Genomic DNA, 21,194 nt, shown 5'->3' with positions numbered 1-21,194 from the left:
GATACAATGGCCCACAGCTTGTAGTGGGGAGACTTGTGATGACTAGATGGTAATACCCCCTACCAGATTCTGATAATCAAATTGCACCTTACTGTTTGAGAGAAGTTTAGACAAGAAGTTCTACTAAACTGCTAATCAGTCTGGGTTGCATTTCCCTCATTCTCTCAAATCATGAATCTAAATCTCCTACATTCACCATGAGATGATGGACCATATTCTCTAAACTTCAGCTGAATGGAAATCTCTACTAGTGTGATTTAAGAAAATGGGGAGATTTATGTTAGTGATAACATGGTAAGTTCCAGTAAGAAAATAGTTAACGGATAATAACACACAACTGCTTGGCTCATGTTGTCTTATTCTCCCACAATATGGCTTGCTCACTTACCACTGTGTTATCTCCTGAGTCAGATTAAGCTGAGAGAGATCAAAACAGAGCTAGAAGAGAAACAGAGATAAGGGATCTGGTTAGAACCCAGATTCAGTAAAATTATGACAGGGCACAAAGTAAATACCCAGAAGTAATTACAAGAGGGGCTTAGAATGATCACGACCTCGAGAACATTCTCAACTACCAACAGTGTTCATGATTTGCCTAAAGATTTTTTTAAAATTCTCAATTGATACAATTTGTAGATATTCAATTATTCCAGATCAATCAGGATCATTTAAAATAATTGCAGTAGAATTGCAAATGTTGGATTTGTTATATGAATTAGAATTTTTTTGTATCTTTGGGTTTTGAAAGTTGTGCAGTACATACAATACCTTTCCAATCTCTCTGGACATGAAGGAAACATTGTTCTTCACAGTAAGGTCCAGCTTTCTCTTCTGTGCTTCCTCTAATGGTAATTCAAACTCAAATCTGGAAGAACATGAAGTCTAGAATGAGAAAAGGCCATTCAGCCCCATTAGCTCAGCTCCTGTTGATTCTATTATAGACTCCCTCCCGTACTAATTGTTGTTCTCTTATTTTAAGGCTACCTGTTCAGGGGAAAAAGAAATCAAGCAATGTTGCCAATTATCCCCCTTCTCGACAGATTTTGATCCACTTCCTTTTGACCCCAGACCTAACTTTGCAATTTGGGAGGTTCCACACGCGGGGGGAACAAAGGACAGATTTCTTCTGCTTAGAGCATATGTATGGGGGCAGTGTGTAGAAAAACATTTTCACAGCTATGGAGGCAATTGGATTATTATTTGTAAAACATAGCAATATACAAGTTATGTACCTGTTATTTCACTAACATACTCTCTTAAATCTCTCATTTCTCCTGTATAGTTGGAAGTCATAAATATATGCAAAGATTGGATTTTGTGCTTATGATTTTACTGTTGAAATGAAATAAAGTTCAGCACAACAGGGTGTTCAAAGAACTGCTATCTATGTTACCCCTACTACTCAAGTATCCTGATGATATGTATGGGTCGTTCCCATTTCCCTGTTTTCTATTCACTTTGCCTTGGATCTCTTTTCCTTCAGTTTCTCATCTATTCTTCACTCCTTACTTGTCATTATACTCAGGATTGATTGTTTTCTTCTTTACACTCGTTTTTCTCTTTGTCACTCGATTTTTGTCAGGGAGTAGAATTAGAGACACATATGGGTCAGGGATCTCCTTGGAATGGAGCTTCAGATTCCTGCAACAAACAACCAATCAATATTTAGCAAAGTTTTTGTTCATATTGTGTGGTAAGATTGAACATGATCTCTGCTGTCTTTCATGGAAACTGCCTTCTCCAACATTTGACTCTCCTCCATAACTCTTTCCAATGCCAGTGGATACAGGCACTCTTGTAGCTACCCTATGCCCTTGTTTTTTTTCTCCTCATTCCCCATGAGCCAGAATATTCTACGTTGTGAAGCACTATCTACTGCTGCTCCTAGCTGAAGGGTGGCTGTAACTTGTATCCACAACTATTGGAATAGGAAGCCAGTGTTTGGAGGCAAATTAAACCCAAGATACAGGTCATTTTCTTTTGTTACAGTAACACCATTCTCTGCTCTTAATTATTACAAATGTCTCTAAACTGTTTTATCCTTTTTTAAAAAATCTGCAACAGGATAAAATTATCAGAATAGTCTCCTGGGCCGCATACAACTAAATGATTACATTCACGTGTGTGTGTGGGGGGGAAGGCAATCGCTGATGAGGTAGAATCACAGTCAATCATCTCTCATGCTCCCAAGTAGCTCTTTTGCCTTGGAGCTGCACCTGAACGTCTTTCATGTTAAGTTCTGCAAGCTCAGAGGAATCTAGTAAAACTTATTGTCCACTAAAATCAACACAAAATTAGTCCTGATTCCACCAACGAAGTAACTGTGGTTGGGATCAAAACTCAGGGCTCTAGTGCTGCACTGATGCGTTGCATTTTCCATTGTTATTTCTTATTCAGTCTGCTAAGAATCATGATAAACCATTTAGCAGTGATCACTACCACGAAGTAGTTGAAGTGAATAGCGTAGGTGCATTTGAGGGAAGCTAGCTAAGTACTTGAGAGGGAAAGGAATAAAATGAATGACATATGGATACAGCTTAGCTGGAGCATAAACACCAGCATTGACCAATTGAGCCAAATGGTCTGTTTCTATGCTGTTTATGTAAAGACAGTGTCACTACAGCCTGTCAATGCTATATAAATGATTTCCCATTTAAACAATGAAAGCTGTTATTCTGTGAAGATAATTTTACACAAAACTAGGAATCGTGGGTGAAGTGTTTTTAAATGATCGAAGTAGCATGTTATTGAAGAAGGATCACCAGACCTTGGAAGGGGCACAATAATGATTAAAGTGATTCTACACTAGATTACATAATTTTCAATTTAGGAATTACCATCTGCACATTCTTAAAACATTTGATAATTTACTACAGCTAAGTGAAATGTTCCAATATCTGAACATTCTTACATTTGGAAATTGATCTGACTAAACGCTGCAGCTACGGTATTCCCAAATCTAGAACTACTGCATAAAGGTGCCATTATATTCTGATGGAGGAGAGAAAAAGAGCATACAAAGTGCATATCCTGTGGCATTCCATTCATTGAGTGACTAAAAGGTGTAGGTGATTCAGTACAGGATATATGAAACTGTCCACAGATGATTTTAACTATGATTTGTACAGTATAATGATTTATTAGTAAAATGCAATTACTGCCTCCCAAACCCTTACCTGCAGGAATGTACTACAAGCAGCAGTCTCCTTTGCTGCACATTGTACTGCAGTGTCAGCTTGATCTGTGGCGACTCTGAAACATCCATTTTACTGAAACACAAAGAGGACAGCAACTGTGGTTATATGAAAAGACAAGCAACAACTGCAGAGCATGGTTTCTAAGCCAACAAGTTAGCCATCAACTCCGGTTCGCCCTCCAGTTGTGTGGACCCTCAATAACTCAAATGTTAAGAAGCCCACAGCTGCACTCCAATTTCGTCCCTGATTTTCCGGTGCAAAGTGCAGTAGTGGGAGGCGTGGGGCTGGGGGTTCACCAAGGGCAGAAAAACAACATGCTTCCATTCTCTTACCACAATGCCCTGTTCCCCTAAAGTGCCCTGTGCCTGTATGATTTAACCCTTGGTCATGCCACACAAAGTGTCATCAACATAGGCAAATTCCAGTGTAGAATTTATGCAATTGGTATGAAAATATAAAGTTGCTGTCTACCGATTCATTCTCTGTCGCAGATCCAGTTCAGATGACGCTGATTCGCTGGTTGAAATGATGTTGTGCTCGGAAGCAAAGGAGGACACTGAATGGTTGCTGGGATCATTCGCTAATGATGAAATGGGTTTCGATTCACTCTCGTCACTAACTGAAGGCGAGAAGGATACATTCTCCACCTCATAGTTAGCTGGTTCCTGTGCTGCGGTCTGAATTGAGAAAAGCTCCCTGGAATGCTCAGAAACTAGGATCTGTGGCATAATAAAAACAAAGAGCATTGACATTATATAACGAACAGTTGGAGCATTCTTTAAAACAGAGCATCCACATATAACAGAACACTTGGAGCTGCCTCATGATTAAGAGAACAATCAGAGCAACTCCAACACAAGCCCCATTAAGTGCTAAGGGCCATTAATCACAATAGAAAGCATTTTCACCCAAATAGTCAATACTTGATTCATATTATCTTACCCCCAGCATGACTTTTAACATGATTTTACTATTGGGTCCTGAATTTTCCAACTGAAACCATTTGTCCAAGGTCAGATTCTTGCTGGCCAGCAGTTGGGAGAGTGGAAATGTCAGAGTCCCCAGGACATAACTGTCATCCTTAACCTAGGGAACAATTTTGAAAATACTTTTTAAAATGAAAATATCACATGCTAGAACCATTGCAATCAAGTAAAGGGATGAGAGATATATAGTAGTTTAAAATAAGACAAAAATAAAATCTACTACAATGGTATGGTGTTCCTGTCCCATTGAGTTAGTTATATCATCTCAGCAAACCTAAGATGTAAAATAGCCGATTAACAATAGCATTTCATGCTCTGGCATTCCTGCAGTTTACCTGAACCTCCAAACATTCCTTGTTTGGATTCCCTATAAGGAATGAAAATGACTCCTCCCAAATGGGTAGTTCTGTGCTACTAATAACCTGCAAAAGAGAAGGACACCATTAACAGTTTGTAATTGTGTACAAAGAACAAAAATGTTTATTAAGTGGGAGCTTCAGCAACGTAACCTCCAATCTTAAAACTCTGACAGTAGAATCTAACCATTGCACCATCCAGTTCCCTCTAACATACTAAGTTCCACTTTGCTTTAAAGATACTCTTTCTGCCTTCTTTAAAATAGGTTCTGGAGGAGAGGTTAATTCTCTGGTCATAAAAGTGGGAGTCTCATCATCAGGAATGGAATCAAACACTCACAGGGCAGGTAAAACATGGGTTAGAGTCGAGTAGAGTTCCCTTACTCAGTCCTGTGATGTTCCTCAACCTAATCTCAAAATCCATATACCATATTAGTGTGACACGAGTATCTCCATCTCCCTTAACAGCCATCCTTACAGCCTTTCTGACCAAGCTGCAAATAATTGGTGCAGAATTAATATCACCCAGATGAGGAGTGAGATCATGATTTCATATGTTATCAGGTTGTTACTGTAACTGCTTTATTGTGGTTCTCACCACCGCCATGTAGATGTTGGTTTGTGAAATGGAACTGAGAATTGATACTAAATCGTGCTGCAGGCTTAGTTGTGAACTGATAAGGAAGTTGTCCAATGGAATCCATCTGAGGAAATGTTTTTTGCTGTTGGAGTGGTTGTTTGTCATAGAGTCAGAGGTCTACAGCACAGAAAAAGGCCCTTTGGCCCATCGAATCTGCACCGGTCAAACAAGTACCTAACTATTCTAATCCCATTTTCCAGCACCAGGCCCATAGCCTTGTATGCCATGGCATCGCAAGTGCACATCCAAATACTTCTTAAATGTTATGAAGGTTTCTACCTCTACCACCCTTTCAGGCAGTGAGTTCTAGATTCCCACCACCCTCTGGGTGAAAAAATTCTTCCTCGCCTCCCCTCACCTTAAATCTATGCCCCCTGGTTATTGATCCCTCCATCAAGGGGAAAAGTTCCTTCCTGTCTACCCTATCTATGCCCCTCATAATTTTATACACTTCAATCATGTCCCCCCTCAATCTCCTCTGCTCCAGAGAAAACATCCCTAGTCTATCCAATCTTTCTTCATAACTAAAACTCTCCAGCCCAGGCAACATCCTGGTAAATCTCCTCTGCACTCTCTCTAGTGCAATCACATCCTTCCTATAATGCAGATTCCAGAACTGCATGCAATACTCTAGCTGGGGCCTAACCAGCATTTTATACAGTTCCAGCATAACCTCCCAGCTCTTATATTCTATGCCTCAGCTAATAAAGGCAAGTATCCCATATGCCTTCTTAACCACCTTATCTACCTGTCCCACTACCTTGAGGGACCAGTGGACATGCATACCAAGGTCCCTCTGATCCTCGGTACTTCCCAGGGTCCTGCCATTTATCATGTATTCCCATGCCTCGTTTGTCCTGCCCAAGTGCATCACCTCACACTTATCCAGATTAAATTCCATTTGCCACTGATCAGCCCATCTGACCAGCCTGTCTATATCCTCCTGTAATATAAGGCTATTCTCCTCGCTGTTTACCACCCCACCAATTTTCGTACATCTGAGAACTTACTTATCAATCCTCCTACATTCAAGTCTAAATCTTTTATATATACCACAAACAGCAAGGGACCCAACACCGATCCATGTGGTACCCCACTGGACACAGGCATCCAGTCACAAAAACACCCCTCGACCATCACCCTCTGCTTCCTGCCAATCAGCCAATTCTGGATCCAATTTGCCAAATTGCCTTGGATCCCATGGGCTCTTACCTTCGTTATCAGTCTCCCATGTGGGACCTTATCAAAAGCCTTGCTGAAGTCCAAGTAGACTATGTCAAATGCATTGCCCTCATCTACACACCTGGTCACCTCTTCAAAAAATTCAATCAACTTGGTCAGACATGACCTCCCCTTAACAAAACCATGCTACCTCTCCAAGTGTAGAATAATTCTGTCCCCCAGAATTGCTTCCAATAGTTTTCCCACCATTGAGGTTAGACTGAGTGGCCTGTAGTTCCCTGGTTTATCCCTTCCTCCCTTGAATAACGGTACCACATTGGCTGTCCTCCAGTCCTCTGGCACCTCTCCTGTGGCCAGAGAGGTATTGGAAACTATTGTCAGTGCACCTGCTATCTCCTCCCTTGCCTCACTCAACAGCCTGGGATACATTTCATCCGGGCCTGGAGATTTATCTACTTTTCTGCCTGCCAGAACACTTAGAACCTCCTCCCTTTCTATGCTAATTTCTTTAATTATGTCACAGTCCTTCTGTCTGATTTCCGTACCCACGTCTTCTGGCTCCACACACATTACCACTATGGTCCTTGCCTACTCTTTCCCTAGTTATCCTCTTACTCTTAATGTACTTGTAAAATAATTTTGGATTTTATTTTACCTGCCAGTGTTTTATCATGCCCCCCTTTTGCTCTCCTAATTTCCTTTTTAAGTTTCCCCACCTACATATTCTATACTCCTCTAGGGCTTCTGCTGTTTTGAGCCCTCGGTATCTGCCATAAGCCTCCCTTTTTCTCTTTATCCAATCCTGTGTATCCCTTGAAATACAGGGTTCCCTGGATTTCTTGGGCCCACCCTTTGTCTTTACTGGAATATGATGGCCCTGTACTCTCCCTATTTCCTTCTTGAATGAGTCCCACTGTTCTGACTCAGATTTACCTAAAAGTAGCTGCTCCCACTCCACTCTGGCCAAACCATATCTGATCTTATTAAAATCGGCCTTCCCCCAATTTAGAACTCTGATTTCTGGCCCATTCTTGTCCTTTTCCATAACAATCTTGAACCTAATGGAATTATGATCACTATCTGCAAAATGCTCCCCCACTGATACCTCTGCCACTTGCCCGGCTTCATTCCCAAAAATTAAGTCCAGGACCACCCCCTCTCTTGTAGAACCTTCTACCTACTGGCTCTCCTGGATGCATTTTAAGAATTCCACTCCCTCTAAACCTATCACACTATGACTAACCCAGTTATTGTTGGGGAAGTTGAAATCCACCACTATTACTACCCTATTATTTTTACACTTCTCTGAAATTTGCCTACATATCTGCTCTTCTTTTTCTATTACTGTTTGGGAGCCTATAGTACACTCTAATGACGGAGTTTACTTGCAGAATATGATACAGCAGGGGTCAGAATACTGATTACGTCACTCCTAAGGTCTGCTTATTGAAGAATTCGTGATTTTGCCAGCAATGATATCTGGCATATTTTATAATGACAAAACAACCTTAACTTCAACGTTTAAGATGACACATTGACATGGAGACAGGGGAATCCTCCCTTCTATGCCTTTGGCCTTTATTCAGGCACAGGCTCATCTTGGAGAGTAATATTTTCACCAGATGCCAGAAATATGTGCATTTTGGAAGCTCCAAAGCTAATTAACCATTAAGGTGGTCAGTCTCTTACCTGACTTTTAAACGAGGTGCGATTGACAGTTATCTGAACCATTGGACTGGGGTGCTTCTTCCCTTTCTTCATCTGCGTGAACATGTAAGATCCATAATTACAATCACAGCAATGAACAAGAGCTAGCAACTTAACTCAACTCTCGTCAATGGTCTTTTTCTATTTGGAGATTAAGATTGACCACAGCCATTGGGAAAAGATCGGTCTTGAATGGCCAAGATTAGAATATAACACAATACCATGCATTCATACACAAACCCTATTTGGATGATTAGTTGGGTCTTGCTTTTGGAGTCAGGGCCTTGGACAAGATGCCCTGTATAAATTAATACATGAACCTTGCTAGATTGCTAGGAAACATAGATCCCTCTCTTTCCAATTATATCTCTAACAAGCCTAGATGCAGACTCGCCCATACAGCAGTAGGGACCAAACAACTTCAGACATTATGGCTGGGATAGAATCGCCATTTTATTGGGAATCAACAAGCCTGAGGCCTACAGGAAGTTCATGTGCCCTGTCCAGGTAGACGGTCAAGATGGCTGCAGATGGTTCCACCTCGTTCTGTGTGAAGATGGTCCTGTTAGCCTGAAGGACCTGAGAAGAGATGGATAGGAGAATAAAACCATTTAAATTAAAATACCAGCTCTTGGAAGTGACTGAAAAATAGAGATAAGCAGCTTCTTTACAATTTTCCATTAACAGAATAAAACCCAGCAATGCAAAATCCTTCATCTAGACTCCCTTCAAGTCTGGCTGGTCGCAGTGTCCCTCATTTGATACTAGAGGCTGGTGCAGGTTGAGAAATATGTAGGAATTTTACAATCCCAATTTCATTCCGCAGTATATGCTAAAATTACTTTAAAATAAAAAGCAGCCCCTAGACCTGTTGATGGTAATTGCTAATCTACATGGGTGTGACAGGTCAATGGCTATGATCAGACTGAAACCCACTATGTCTGCACAGCTGCTTCAAACATAATAACTAAGGTGTACGCTTGTGACTTTGAAACATGAAAGCACAATGTTCAGCTTCCAAAATTATTTGTTCTCCCCCTCAACCAGCTACATACAATTAAACACAGACTCAACCTGAAGTAGTAGATTTTCATCCCGTTATTTGGAATTCATTGAGAGCCTGCAGCTGGCACCACCAACACTAAATCACACCCGTAAGGCACTGTGCCATGTCCTCTTAGGCAACGAGACAAAATCACCTGAGAAATTAAAGCTGGACACTAAGCAGGAAGAAAACTGGTACCAATCTCACCTGTTCTAGGATGACTGAATCCATGCCTGGTGGCAACCATTCTAACTTGAGATGAAGTTTTCCTGATTTGACATCATTCAGCATGAACCACTACAGTTGGACAAGGAAAAGAAACAGAATTGGGTAGCATAGCAATTATGATGTTTACCTAATTCTCCAACTTGAATGGGGAATTGGCCTGCATAATGTCATGTATTCAAATGATCCTTGGACCTACTGGTTGTAGAAAAGACTGCCACCTGAATCGCTCTCAGTTAGACACTCCATTCTTGGGGCTGGCTGTGAAATTTCATTAATGGAAACCTGACAGCCAAAGTCTAGTTTTCTGGGTGTTTGCGTTTTTTATATTGTGGAGCTTACAGTAAAATATCAACACTTGACCAGCAGCTGCAAAATCATCAGGATCTCAAAATTAAGTTTACCACCATCAGAAGTTAGAGGAACAGCTGGAGTGAGATTAGACTAGACTTCATGTGGAGTGAAACAGTGGTACAGATTAAACAGGTTGAATGGCCTGACTTGGCATTTTGACAAACCAGGGAGACTATTTTCAGCTGCCTTACTGTCTGGAAAACATGTATCCAGGATTCTTACTGCTCTCTCCCAGATAACTCTTGAAAGCCAATACTCTAATGGATAGAATGCCCTGGCTAGACAAGCACTCGTTGCTGGTAAGCTACTTGGTTCCCCAACCTGTGTTTGAAAGTTTAGTTAAGTATGGGGTGTTGTGGTGGGAGAGTGTGAGCGATCTGTATCAGCCAAACAGAAACTCCAATTTTGTAGAAGCTCATTGGAGCTGCCCAATTTCTATACATTAATTTAAATGGATCAAAAATCAGAAAGGCTCCCTTCCTGATGTATACTCCTCTTCTTTGCCTGATTTACCCTTGGCTACCACACTCAGGGGATCCAATACTCCTGGCTGCAGGAAAAGGAAAATCTGTCTCATTATATGATTTGAGTTAACCAGATTTTTTAATACCTCATCCATAACTTTACTGTTCATGATGTCCTTGTAGCTGATCTTCAATCTGCATGTAAGAGATTACAATTTAAGTCAAGCACATCAAGAAAATTCTTTTACATTACAAGCAAATGCAACCAACCATAGACCTTCCTAAAAAGCAGTTCATTTGCAAGTAGAAATGTAGTGGAATTTCCATGACCACCCACAGAAGTTTCAAACTATGTTTCTCACAGGTTTATAGTGTTTTGTTTACTTATTGATAGACCATTGTAGAGGGAGCTTTACTCTGTATCTAATCGCATGCTGGGAGAATTTGATGGGGACAGTGTAGAGGGAGCTTTACCCCGTATCTAACCCTGTCCTGTACCTGTCCTGGGAGTGTTTGATGAGGACAGTGTAGAGGGGGCTTTACTCTGTATCTAACCCTGTGCTGTACCTGCCCTGGGGGGTGTCTGATGGGGACAGTGTAGAGGGAGCTTTACTCTGTATCTAACCCCGTGCTGTACCTGCCCTGGGGGTGTTCCTCAATCATTTTGGGTGAACAAGTTCCTGGTCCTATAGAAGGTCAAAGCACTAACTGAATGGCATTTTCTTTGTTCCAATGCTGTCTCAACATTGTTATGACATCTTTTCTGAATTTTCTGATGGAGCAACGTACCTTCCAAGGAAATCATCCTTGTCTATGTCCTTATCAAAGAGCTCAAACTCCAGCTCCTGGCCTGGAATGTGATTTACAATGACCTAAGAGGAGAGAGATTACCACAGGTCAGAACCTTCCTTAGGAAGAGAGTAGCAACTGATTAAAAAACAACAGGGATTAACAGGGCCAGATGTTTGCTCCTAAGTGTGAAATAATCCAACACTAAGCAAGATCAGGACTGAGTGAAAAAGGTGGCACAGTGAAGGTCCTGGACACAGGACCTGCCCACTTGTTACCCAGGCCCATCCATCTGGCACCCTTCATGGTCCTGCAGGATAAAGGATTTTTATTTTATTGCCCTTTGGTTTCAAAGTGCATCATCTGAACATACTGACCTCGTATAGTTCATGCCACTTGGGATTAAGGTTTTCTTTAATTGTTCTGCTCCGGAAGCTTTGGGCTCCTGCTCGCAATTTGACATAGGGATCCGACTTTCCTTTCACCATTCCTTTCATGAAGTTGTCCTTTGCAATTAGATTCTCAGCTTCTAGCAGATGAATCCGTATCACGCCCTGAAAGAGCAAAATTTAATGACTGCAACATAGGTAGGCCATTCAGCCCCTTGAGCCTGCTCCACTATTCAACTGGATCATTACTGATCTGTACCTCAACTCCATGTTTGAGTGCTTTTTGTACCTATCCACTAGTTAAGTATTTTTCAACTTGGACTCCCAAATCTTTGTTCCTGCAGTTTAGTTTGTCACCATCTAGAAAGTAGTGACCAGAAAAATGTTTGACTGGCCCTCTACACACCCACTTAAGAACCTTTGTTTCTCCCCAATGATCATTTGTTTAAAAGTGCACTTTTTCATCTCTCAGATTTATATAAAAAAATCTCTTGGCAATATTATATTTCAATGGATGTCAGCAAAAACAAATTGTTTAAAGTAAATCTCCAAATTGGAATCAGATTCTTCAGTTTTGACAGTCTGACTGTTTTACTTCCTGCATAACATCAAAGGCGCAGCATCTTCAAAACAGCATGGTACATTCTGGATTAGCTTGCACAAATTACATTGCTCTCTGTTTTTTATATGAATGTTTTCTGCTCAGTCAACCAATCCCTGCCATCAATTTCCACCAGTTAATCCCTGTTATCCATAAATCCCCTTAATCATTCTGCCCATCAATTCATCCCTTCCTAATCCATCCCTACCCACCAATCCATAAAAAGATACAAGGTGAAATGAACTGAAAATTGAATCCTAAATTCAGTCACCATAGACAATCTTTCTCATCAATCGCCACATTTGACCCTTAGAATTTATTTATTTAGTGAATGCAAATCCCAAAAGGCAAGCAATAGCCTCATTTGCTGAGTTTAGGATGATTACTCCATCACTTAGTCTGTAGAGGGGACTCTCCTCGGTAACATGCAGTATCATTTGTGACACTTTGTAAATGCACTCAGGCCCCAGCAATGGAGGTTGGCTGCACAGGGGCCCTGACCTGTCCTGAACCTATTTAGTAAGGACCATTCTTGCCATGGTAGTTCAAAGCCTGCCATTTGACAGCTGGGATTTGTCACAAGGAGCTTGTTAGTGACTTCCCATGTTTCCCATTCCTTGATCCAAAGGCTGTTTGCTGGTAGATCATGCTCAGGAAGGTTTCTCCTTATGGGGAACTGAGATGGGACGGGAGTTGAACAGGTCATCATGGAGTGGCAAGTGGGGTGCAGAATGGATGGTTTCAACCAGCTTGTGGGTTTATGTCAGTCGGCAAATGTGTGGGGGAGTGAGAGGACAGGAAGCCAGGGGAGGGATGTTGAGCAGGGGTTTCCAATTATGATGTGCATTGTTGCATTCAACTAATGTCAACAAATGTTGTGTGTGATGACCTTTGTCAGACAGGTGCACAGTACTCTACTGCTGTCTACAATAGGGCAAGTGCTGAGGTTCAGAGTCTTGTGGAAGCAGCCTAGAATCCATCACCATAATGCATCTCCACAGTCCAACACACCATCTCCCCCTGCCCCCCATTCAATCCTGTACTCTCCATTTTTTCATTTCACCCTTCTCAGCTTTCTTTTTACGTTCACTTTTTCTTACTTCAGCCAGGCCTGCTCTTAAAGTCTCACTGAATATGTCATGCACATCTCCAAAATTAATACCAGTCCTGTTCTGTCTTTGGTACAGAAAGTGGATTTATATGCGTGGCACTTCCAACTGTTGCCAAGTTACTCACAGCTACTGCTATCCAATCCTAGCAATGGGTGTGAAGTACTGAATCTGTTCTAAACAGGGCAGGTGAATTGAGCTCCTGATCTTGGCTAGAACAGAACGTTCAGTCAGTTCAAGCATTTCAAACTGGAGTTTGAATCAATACTTCCACAAATGGGGTCCAACTTTGGTCTTCCAAGCGTTCTTGCTCACTAGAGCTGCTGATGGGACACCTGCAATGCTTGATGACCTTGACCCTAGTGTTGCCCTGTAATTCAAAATCAATGACTGACCAGCAAAACAGTGACAAATCTTATTGCCATAGATGATGCATTTCGCCAACTATCAGCTTGATCCACGTCAACTGCAATGGTGAATCCTTACACATGTGGAAATATAAAGCGGCCTTGTAATTGACCAAGTACCTCAGTCCCCACACTGCTGGGGGCACTGCTTTCAGTTGGTAAGGGAACTTGGATCAGACTTCCCACTCCTGCTGCCTCCATCAACTTAGTTGCAGTCATATTGATCTTGTCAGACTTTGTTGGTCCCTGTTTTTGTTCCAGTGTGGATTTCCGAGTTCTGGGAAGCTTCTCCAGGTCAACCATTTCAGAAATCAGGATCTGCCAAAGAAACAAACACATAGCCATGGTAAAAACAAGAAGAGAAACAGTGTGACATCCAATTTATTCTGCCTTATTTTAAACTCCAAAAGAACAAGTGATTTGTGTCCAGAATTTAAAGGGTTCTTAGTTCAAATCTAACGCCATAAGAAATAGAAGAGCAAGCCATACAACCCCTCAAGCCTGCTCCACCATTCAGTATCATAGCTGATCTTCTAGATCAATTTCATTTTTTGTCCGATCCCCAGCTCCCTTGACTGTGTCCAAAAATCTATCGATCTCCGTTCTGAATATACTGAATGGCTGAGCATGCACAGCCCTCTGGGGTACAGAATTCCAAAGATTCACAACCCTGAATGAAGAAATTTCTCCTCATCTCAGTCCAAAATGGCTCACTCCTTATCCTGAGACTGTGAATCCTTCAGTCGGAAGGAAACAGCCTCTCAGCATTTACCCTTTTAAGCATTTTATATATTTCAATGAGATCACCTCTCATTCTTCTAAACTCCAGAGAATATAGTCCCACTCTACTCAATCTCTCCTCATAGGACAACCCTCTTATTCTAGGAATCAACCAGTGAACCTTTGTTGTGCCCCTCTAAGGCAAGTATATCATCCCTTAGGAAAGGAGACCAAAATTGCACTTGGTACTCCAGGGTGTGATCTCATCAAAGCACTGTATAATTGTAGGAAGACCTCATTACTCTTATACTCCAACACCCCTTGCAATAAAGACTAACATACAATTTTCTTCCCTGATTACTTGCAGCACCTGCATGTTAACTTTATGATTCATGTACAAGGACACCCAAATCCCTCTGAATACCAACATTTGCTAGTGTCTCACCTTTTTTAAAAAAATCCTGCTTTTCCATTCTATCTACCAAAGTGGACAATTTCACACTTACTCATGTATGCTCCATTTGTCAGCTTATTGCCCAGTTTTTTTTTTTGTCCAGTGAAAATGCTAGTGAATCCTGTCTCCAATTCATTGCATTTTTCACTTGCACACACCACCTAGCTGGAACGTGAGACAGATGTGCACAAGAGGCCAATGATAGAGATAGAAAGAGTACAAGTGAGACAGTACGAAAGAAGGGGAGGTGATACACAGAGGGGTGCGTTTCATTTGGGAGCATGCTCCTTTGTCTGTTTGCATAAAATGCCTGTGTTCAATTTTAACACTAATCAAGTTATTGAGTTAATGATTACATTACAATCATTTTAAGAGAACAGATTAAATAGTATGCTGTCAGAGGAAATTAAGCTGCAATGGATCCAAGAGAGAAACAGCAAGTGGTGAATAGACACAAGGCAAATCACAGAGAAAGCAAGGAACAGTGATCTGGCCATATAAAGTGCCCCTTTCAGGCAATTAGACACTTTGGGCTTATAATGACAGCCTTTCTGCTGTAGTTGTAGGATGGATTAGAGCCTGATACTTTCTTTGTAGATTAGGTGATGTGTAATTCTATCACTGACCAAAAAAGTAATGCCAATTACTTTTAAGGTTTAAAACCTGTCAATATACCAAAAAGCTTTTACATTGAACTGTTCCTGAAACAGCAACAGAACAGACTGAATAATGGCCTGAAGTCCAAGGGAGAAGACAGACAGAGGGAAAGTGAGAGGCTGGAAAAAAAACTCTGATAATTAAAAAAAACTGAACAGCTAACTCTAAAGTGCAACTTCATGTCTTCCATTCCTCATGTGGCAATATTCCCTTCTTGGCCATGCAATTAGAGGGAGTTAGTGAGCTAAAAGAGGGGAACATTGACATTCCCACACAAAAGGGGCAGATTTTCACCATTAGCACCTGGGCATCAATCTAGTGGAGTGGAACCCCCACCTTTTAAAGAACCCACCCGATTTTCATTCTTTTGTAATCAGTGGGATGAGTGTTACATGGGTTCTATAAAAGGCGAGCACCAGATTACTGTCCAAGCAGCGAAGATAAAAATGCACCTCAATGTTTGCCTCCTGGTTTTTCTCCTTGAAATCAGTGGTCAGGCCACCTGATTGTTCCTGGTGTTAGTCTCAACACTGTTCTTTCAGTTCCAGGCCACAATAAAAGGCCCAATATCTCTGAGCTGTTGGTCTCACTCACCCGCATTATGATCTTTAGATAAATCTGGCTATTGGGCCCAGAATGTTCTAGTGGGAACCACTGGTCAAAGCTCATATCTGGGCTCATCAGCAACTGTGACAGAGATATGGACAATGACCCCAGACTCAACTGACGGTCATCATCCTTAACCTAGAAGAAAAAGTAAAATGAACAGGTTTAATTGAAACACAAACTGTGGACTTGTAATTAATGTTTATGTAATTTCTAACCCTTAATTTCCCTTATTTTATCTTTAGCCCATTTTCAGTTATTGCTCTCCCCTCTCGTACTATACCATATATTAGTAATGTTGCTTTAAAAATCTTTTGGGGTCGTTACATCCTGCCCATTATGTACAGTAACATTAAAAATGACAAAACAAAAACAGGTTGTTCAAACCCACCAGTCCATGTTGGTGTTTATCCCCTACAGGGATAGTAAATTCTGTACTTGCTGTGTTCCCACATCCCTTTATTCCCTTTCCTTAAACCATCTATCTAACCTATTCGTAAATATTGAAATCCACTGGTTGCAGTTCACTACAAAACCCACAGAAAATGCAAACCCCAAACCAAGAGTTCTTTGGAGAAAGAAAAATTGTTAGATACAATTTAAACTTCCTGCAAGGATAACAATATTTGGACAAAACCCAGTTTGGTGTTAAGCTACAGTCAACAAATAAAAATCCCTCTGGAAAGGTCAAGAAAGGTACCTGTATATCGAGGTCTTGTTGATTCGGATTCTGAACAAAGAATGTAAAGGCATCCTCCCAAACTGGGGCGTTTGTGTTATACACGGTCTGTGGGGAGAGATGATAATCTGACATTTTGGAGAGGCAGAAACCCATCAACTTGGTTCCTCGGTTTTAAAAAAATAACTATAAATGGCACCGTGAAATATCCAAGATGATGATGCTCACTTTGTTCTGATAGTAAAATACTGATGTATGAGGACTAGATACCTGAGTAATTGTGTGCATGGACTGTAAGCCATACTGGAGAGTATCTGTTAGGAATTATAATGTAAATGAGGGCAGCAGCTAATCTGAAGGAAAGCAAGTTCCACGTGAGTAACTGATTACAATGAGGGTGTGCGCAAAGGTCTGTAATGGAGAACATGTTGGCAGTCCTTCCCTGCTCTATATCACATTGCACTGTATTGACCTTAAGTAATGGACCAAGTGTCCATCCATACCCTGCTCTCGAAGGTTTTGTCCAATAACGAGACCTGGACCAGTGCATTCGGTTCCCTGGTCCCTTGCTTTAGCTGTGCACAAAAAGAAAAATAACAGTTAGTGAAACAGCAACTCCTGAAGGTGGATACAGGAACTGAGAGAGAAACAGAGTGAGACAAACAGAAAGAGAAACAGAGATGAACAGAAAGAAATATAGAGAGAATGGAAACCAGACAAGTGGGCAATTAAAATTGCCTAGGCCACTTAGCCTCTCCATAGCTGCCAAGAGCTGGCAGCTGTGAATTTCACCAGCTTCTGCGGATACCTGCCCAAAGTTGGCAACGTTCTTTTTAACATTTGAATTTCAGATCTGATGATGACCCAGCGAGGTAGACTGGGGTCTGTAGAAGCTATGCAAGGTAGGTTTTACATTCCTCGTGGGGCCTAGAGGAAAGGATTGCGTCTTTGGGCCTCTCAAGGATAGCTTAGGCCTCCTCTGTGTGATCTTGCCCCTCCTGATCACACGGACCCCATGAAATGGCCCAGTAGCTGGACCCATCACTTAACTGGTCTCTGGGCAGGAGGACGGTAGGTGGCATTTAATCATAGAATGGTTACAGCACAGAAGGAGGCCATTCAAATTGTATCCGTGCCAGCTTCCTGCAAGAGCAATCAGCTGGACCCACTTCTCTATCCTTTTCCCCCGTAGCCCTGCAAAATTTCTCCTCAGGTGCCTATCCAATTCTCTTGAAAATCCCAGTTGAATCTGCCTCCTTCAAACATCCTAGATCCTAACTACTCACTATGTAAGAAAGTTTTTCATGATGTCATTTTGGTTGCTTTGCCAATCACCTTAAGTTGGTGTCCTCTGTTTCTTAACCCTTCCACCACTGGGAACAGTTTTTCTCTATCTACTCTGTCCAGACCACTCATGATTTTGAATAACTCTCCAGATCTGCACTCAACCTTCTCTTCTATAAAGAACATCCTCAGCTTCCCCATTCTATCCATGTAACTGAAGCCCCGCATCTCTGGAACCATTCTCTTGAATCTTTTCTGTACCCTCTAATGCCTTCACATCATTCCTAAAGTGTTGTGCCCCAGAATTGGACACAACATTCCAGCTGAGGCCGAGCCAGTGTCTTATAAAGGTTCTTCATAACTTCTGTGCTTTTGTACTCTATACCTCTATTTATAAAGTCCAGGATCCAGCATGCCTTATTAACTGCTCTCTCAACCTGTCCTGACACTTTCAATGATTTGGGCACATATACGCCCAGGTTCCTCTGCTCCCGCATCCACTTTAGAATTCTACTCTTTATTTTATATTGCCTGTCCTTGCCCTTCCTACCAAAATATTTCACTTCACATTTCTTGGTGTTAAATTTCATCTGCCACTTGTCCACCCATTCCTTTTGAAGTCTATCACTGTCCTCTTCACAATTCACAATATTTCCAAGTTTGTGTCATCCACAAATTTTAAAATTGCACCCTGCACTGTTAGACACAGTAAGTGCTTGGTGTGGAAGAACGAGTCTAAAGCCAGTCTTTTACCCCAAGCTGGTTTATTCTCAAGACAGTTCTTCAGTGTAACAAACTCTCCCAGCCCCTTCCACACTGGAGTGTTACCACTGTACTCATTTATAGGTGAACCAATGCACATCACCTGTTTTAACAAGCAGTTATCTTAATGTAATTCAGTCAACAAGCAGTTATTAGACCTTGACAATGTAATTACTGATACATTGACATGCACATCCAAGTTTAAGTCATTAATATGTATCAAGAAAAGCAGTGGTCCTAATACCAATCCCTGGGGAACCCCGTTATATACCATCCTACAGTCTGAAAAACAACAGTTCATTACTACACTCTGTTTCCTGTCATTCATCAACCTTATGTCCATACTGCTGCTGTCGCTTTTATTCCATGGGATTGAACTTTGCTGACAAGCCTGTTAATATGGTATTTTATCATGCCTTTTGGAAGTTCATGTACACCACATTAACTGCATTACCTTCGTCAGTCATCTCTGTTACCACATCAAAAAACTCAAATCAGCCTGGCAGTTAAGAGAGCTGTGGGCCTGGAGTCACATGTAAGCCAGACCAGGTAAGAATGGCAGATTTCCTTCCCTAAAAGATATTAATGAACCAGATGGGTTTTTACAACATTTGGCAATGGTTTCATGGTCATCATCAGACTTTTTCTTCCAGATTTTTACCTAATTCAAATTTCAGCATCTGCCATGATGGAATTTGAACGCAGGTCCCCAGAGCATTACCCTGGGTCTCTGGATTACTAGTCAGTGTCAATACCACTACACCACCGCCTCCCCGAGGGGAAGGGAAGTAAAAGAGGAAAAGAAGAAATATGTTCAGGTTGAACTTTGGAAATCAATAATCTATCATTTTATGATGTGAGTGCTGATTTCCTTGTGTAGGTGGCAAGGGTCAGCCCAGCTGAGGACTTGACTCCAGTAGACAAAACAGATGTAGTTAAAAATATCAACTGCTGAATCACAGATAAAACAGAAGTTGCGTCCAGAATGGGGATTTATTCACACTGCCTCTGATTACCTTATTGCATTCACACCATTGGTGGACCATGCAGCAGGGTGGACCCCGACACCAAGAGGGTTTCGTCTGGTAGATATTATTACTGTCAGGTTGAAACACACCCCCACCAAATGCAGAACTCAGCAGTGTAGTGTAACACCAGGATTGAGATTTGAAGATACTGCTGGTGTCTCATTCTCATAGTTCATATTGCTGATCGGAGCTTTGCATCCTATGACCATTATACATACCGGGAGATCCTGTGCTTGGTCCACATAAACAACCATGATGGCAGCAGAGGGTTCCTCACTGTTCTGTACAGTGATGGAGCTATTAACCATAAGTGCCTAAAGATAACAAACACAATTAATATTTTTCTTAAATCACAGTTTTTGAGGGGATGCAGTCCCTTTTTTCCCTTTTCCTGCATGCGTCACTGACCATACACTCACCATCGTTACTGGCTAGGGTGGAGATCATGTCATACATGGGACAGGTATCAAGTAACATAAGTCATGGTCAACATGATCTGCTGGAATAGTTTCAATCATCCAAGGGGATCAGAGAAATTTTCCAGATTTCTTTTCCCCTAATTGGCCTTGGGGATTTATTCACTCTATTTTGCCTTTCCCAGGAGATTCTATGGACCCAATGGGTAGGGAATGTCTTAGACATGAACCATAAAGCATCACAACTGTGATGGGTCAGACTCAGTTGACCAGCTGGTCTTTTTGCTGTCCAGTATTTTTCATGTGTTATGACCATGGGAGAGTAGCCTCCTTTCCAGCCCTCCACCAGTGCTAGTCTTAAGCTCGAGCTTAAAGGTGTGCAATTGTGGCCTCACAATGACTTGCTCTCTAATTTGCTCCCCTCCACTCTCTTTAGGAAGCTGTTAAGTGGAGCTTGGGCTATCCATTATAGTGCTGTAATTGTATTGTCACTACAGTGTATATTTAGAAAAATACAAATGATTGAGAGTCAAGACTCATATGGCATTTAAAACTATTCCATTTAGTGCTCTGCGATGGGTTAGATGATAAAGGTAGTGTGCAACTGAGCTCTACAGACCAGAGGTCCCAGAATCAATCTTAATCAAGCTAAGATAACTAATCTCAGTGTGTGCAGTGGTATGGATGCTCCAAGTACCCTATGCCTTCCAGGACTAGTAAGCAGAAAAATCAGCCAGGGTTCCTGCTCTTAGGTCGCTATCCAGTGACCCCTGCTGGAAAGTGCATGTGTGGAGGTCAAGTGAGGACATTTGGCTCTGATGCCTCCTTCAATGGAATAGCCTTATGACATTCACATGAAGAATGGACACTTGAGCATGGTACTAGAGCCTTCAGGAAAGGGGGTAAAAGTCTGATAAGGGTGTACAATTATTTAAAAAGTACCTTATTTCAACTATGTTCTCTTAGGACATCACTGAAGCTTATGAATAAATTGCAGGGCTCATTCATTCTCATCATCCACAATTCTACATGTAACATTAAATAGAGAATCAATCTCTCATTTACAATCAACAGTTAACTGGTGATATTCCAGTTGTAATCTCACAAGATATCAATACTGTTTTACAAGAGTTATGA

General features: G+C 41.5%; 1 protein-coding gene across 1 annotated transcript in view; it reads right to left on the bottom strand.

Moving 5' to 3' along the window:
• Positions 1-21,194, bottom strand: part of esyt1a (extended synaptotagmin-like protein 1a) — a 99,727-nt gene that overhangs the window by 4,055 nt on the left and 74,478 nt on the right. Inside the window, exons 13-30 of the mRNA XM_041180233.1 lie at positions 19,860-19,955; positions 17,071-17,142; positions 16,589-16,675; positions 15,877-16,026; positions 13,572-13,769; positions 11,323-11,499; positions 10,946-11,028; positions 10,303-10,351; positions 9,321-9,410; positions 8,552-8,647; positions 8,051-8,122; positions 4,519-4,605; positions 4,140-4,283; positions 3,669-3,916; positions 3,177-3,269; positions 1,510-1,641; positions 769-865; positions 389-438 (exon numbers count right to left, since the gene is read on the bottom strand). Coding sequence (XP_041036167.1) covers positions 389-438; positions 769-865; positions 1,510-1,641; positions 3,177-3,269; positions 3,669-3,916; positions 4,140-4,283; positions 4,519-4,605; positions 8,051-8,122; positions 8,552-8,647; positions 9,321-9,410; positions 10,303-10,351; positions 10,946-11,028; positions 11,323-11,499; positions 13,572-13,769; positions 15,877-16,026; positions 16,589-16,675; positions 17,071-17,142; positions 19,860-19,955 — 2,021 coding nt within the window. The remainder of the gene's footprint in view (positions 1-388; positions 439-768; positions 866-1,509; positions 1,642-3,176; positions 3,270-3,668; positions 3,917-4,139; positions 4,284-4,518; positions 4,606-8,050; positions 8,123-8,551; positions 8,648-9,320; positions 9,411-10,302; positions 10,352-10,945; positions 11,029-11,322; positions 11,500-13,571; positions 13,770-15,876; positions 16,027-16,588; positions 16,676-17,070; positions 17,143-19,859; positions 19,956-21,194) is intronic.

Source organism: Carcharodon carcharias, chromosome X (assembly GCF_017639515.1).
Source record: "Carcharodon carcharias isolate sCarCar2 chromosome X, sCarCar2.pri, whole genome shotgun sequence".
Classification (NCBI taxonomy): Eukaryota; Metazoa; Chordata; class Chondrichthyes; order Lamniformes; family Lamnidae; genus Carcharodon; species Carcharodon carcharias.
Note: the sequence above shows the minus strand (reverse complement) of the source record. Positions and strands in the feature narration are given on the sequence as shown.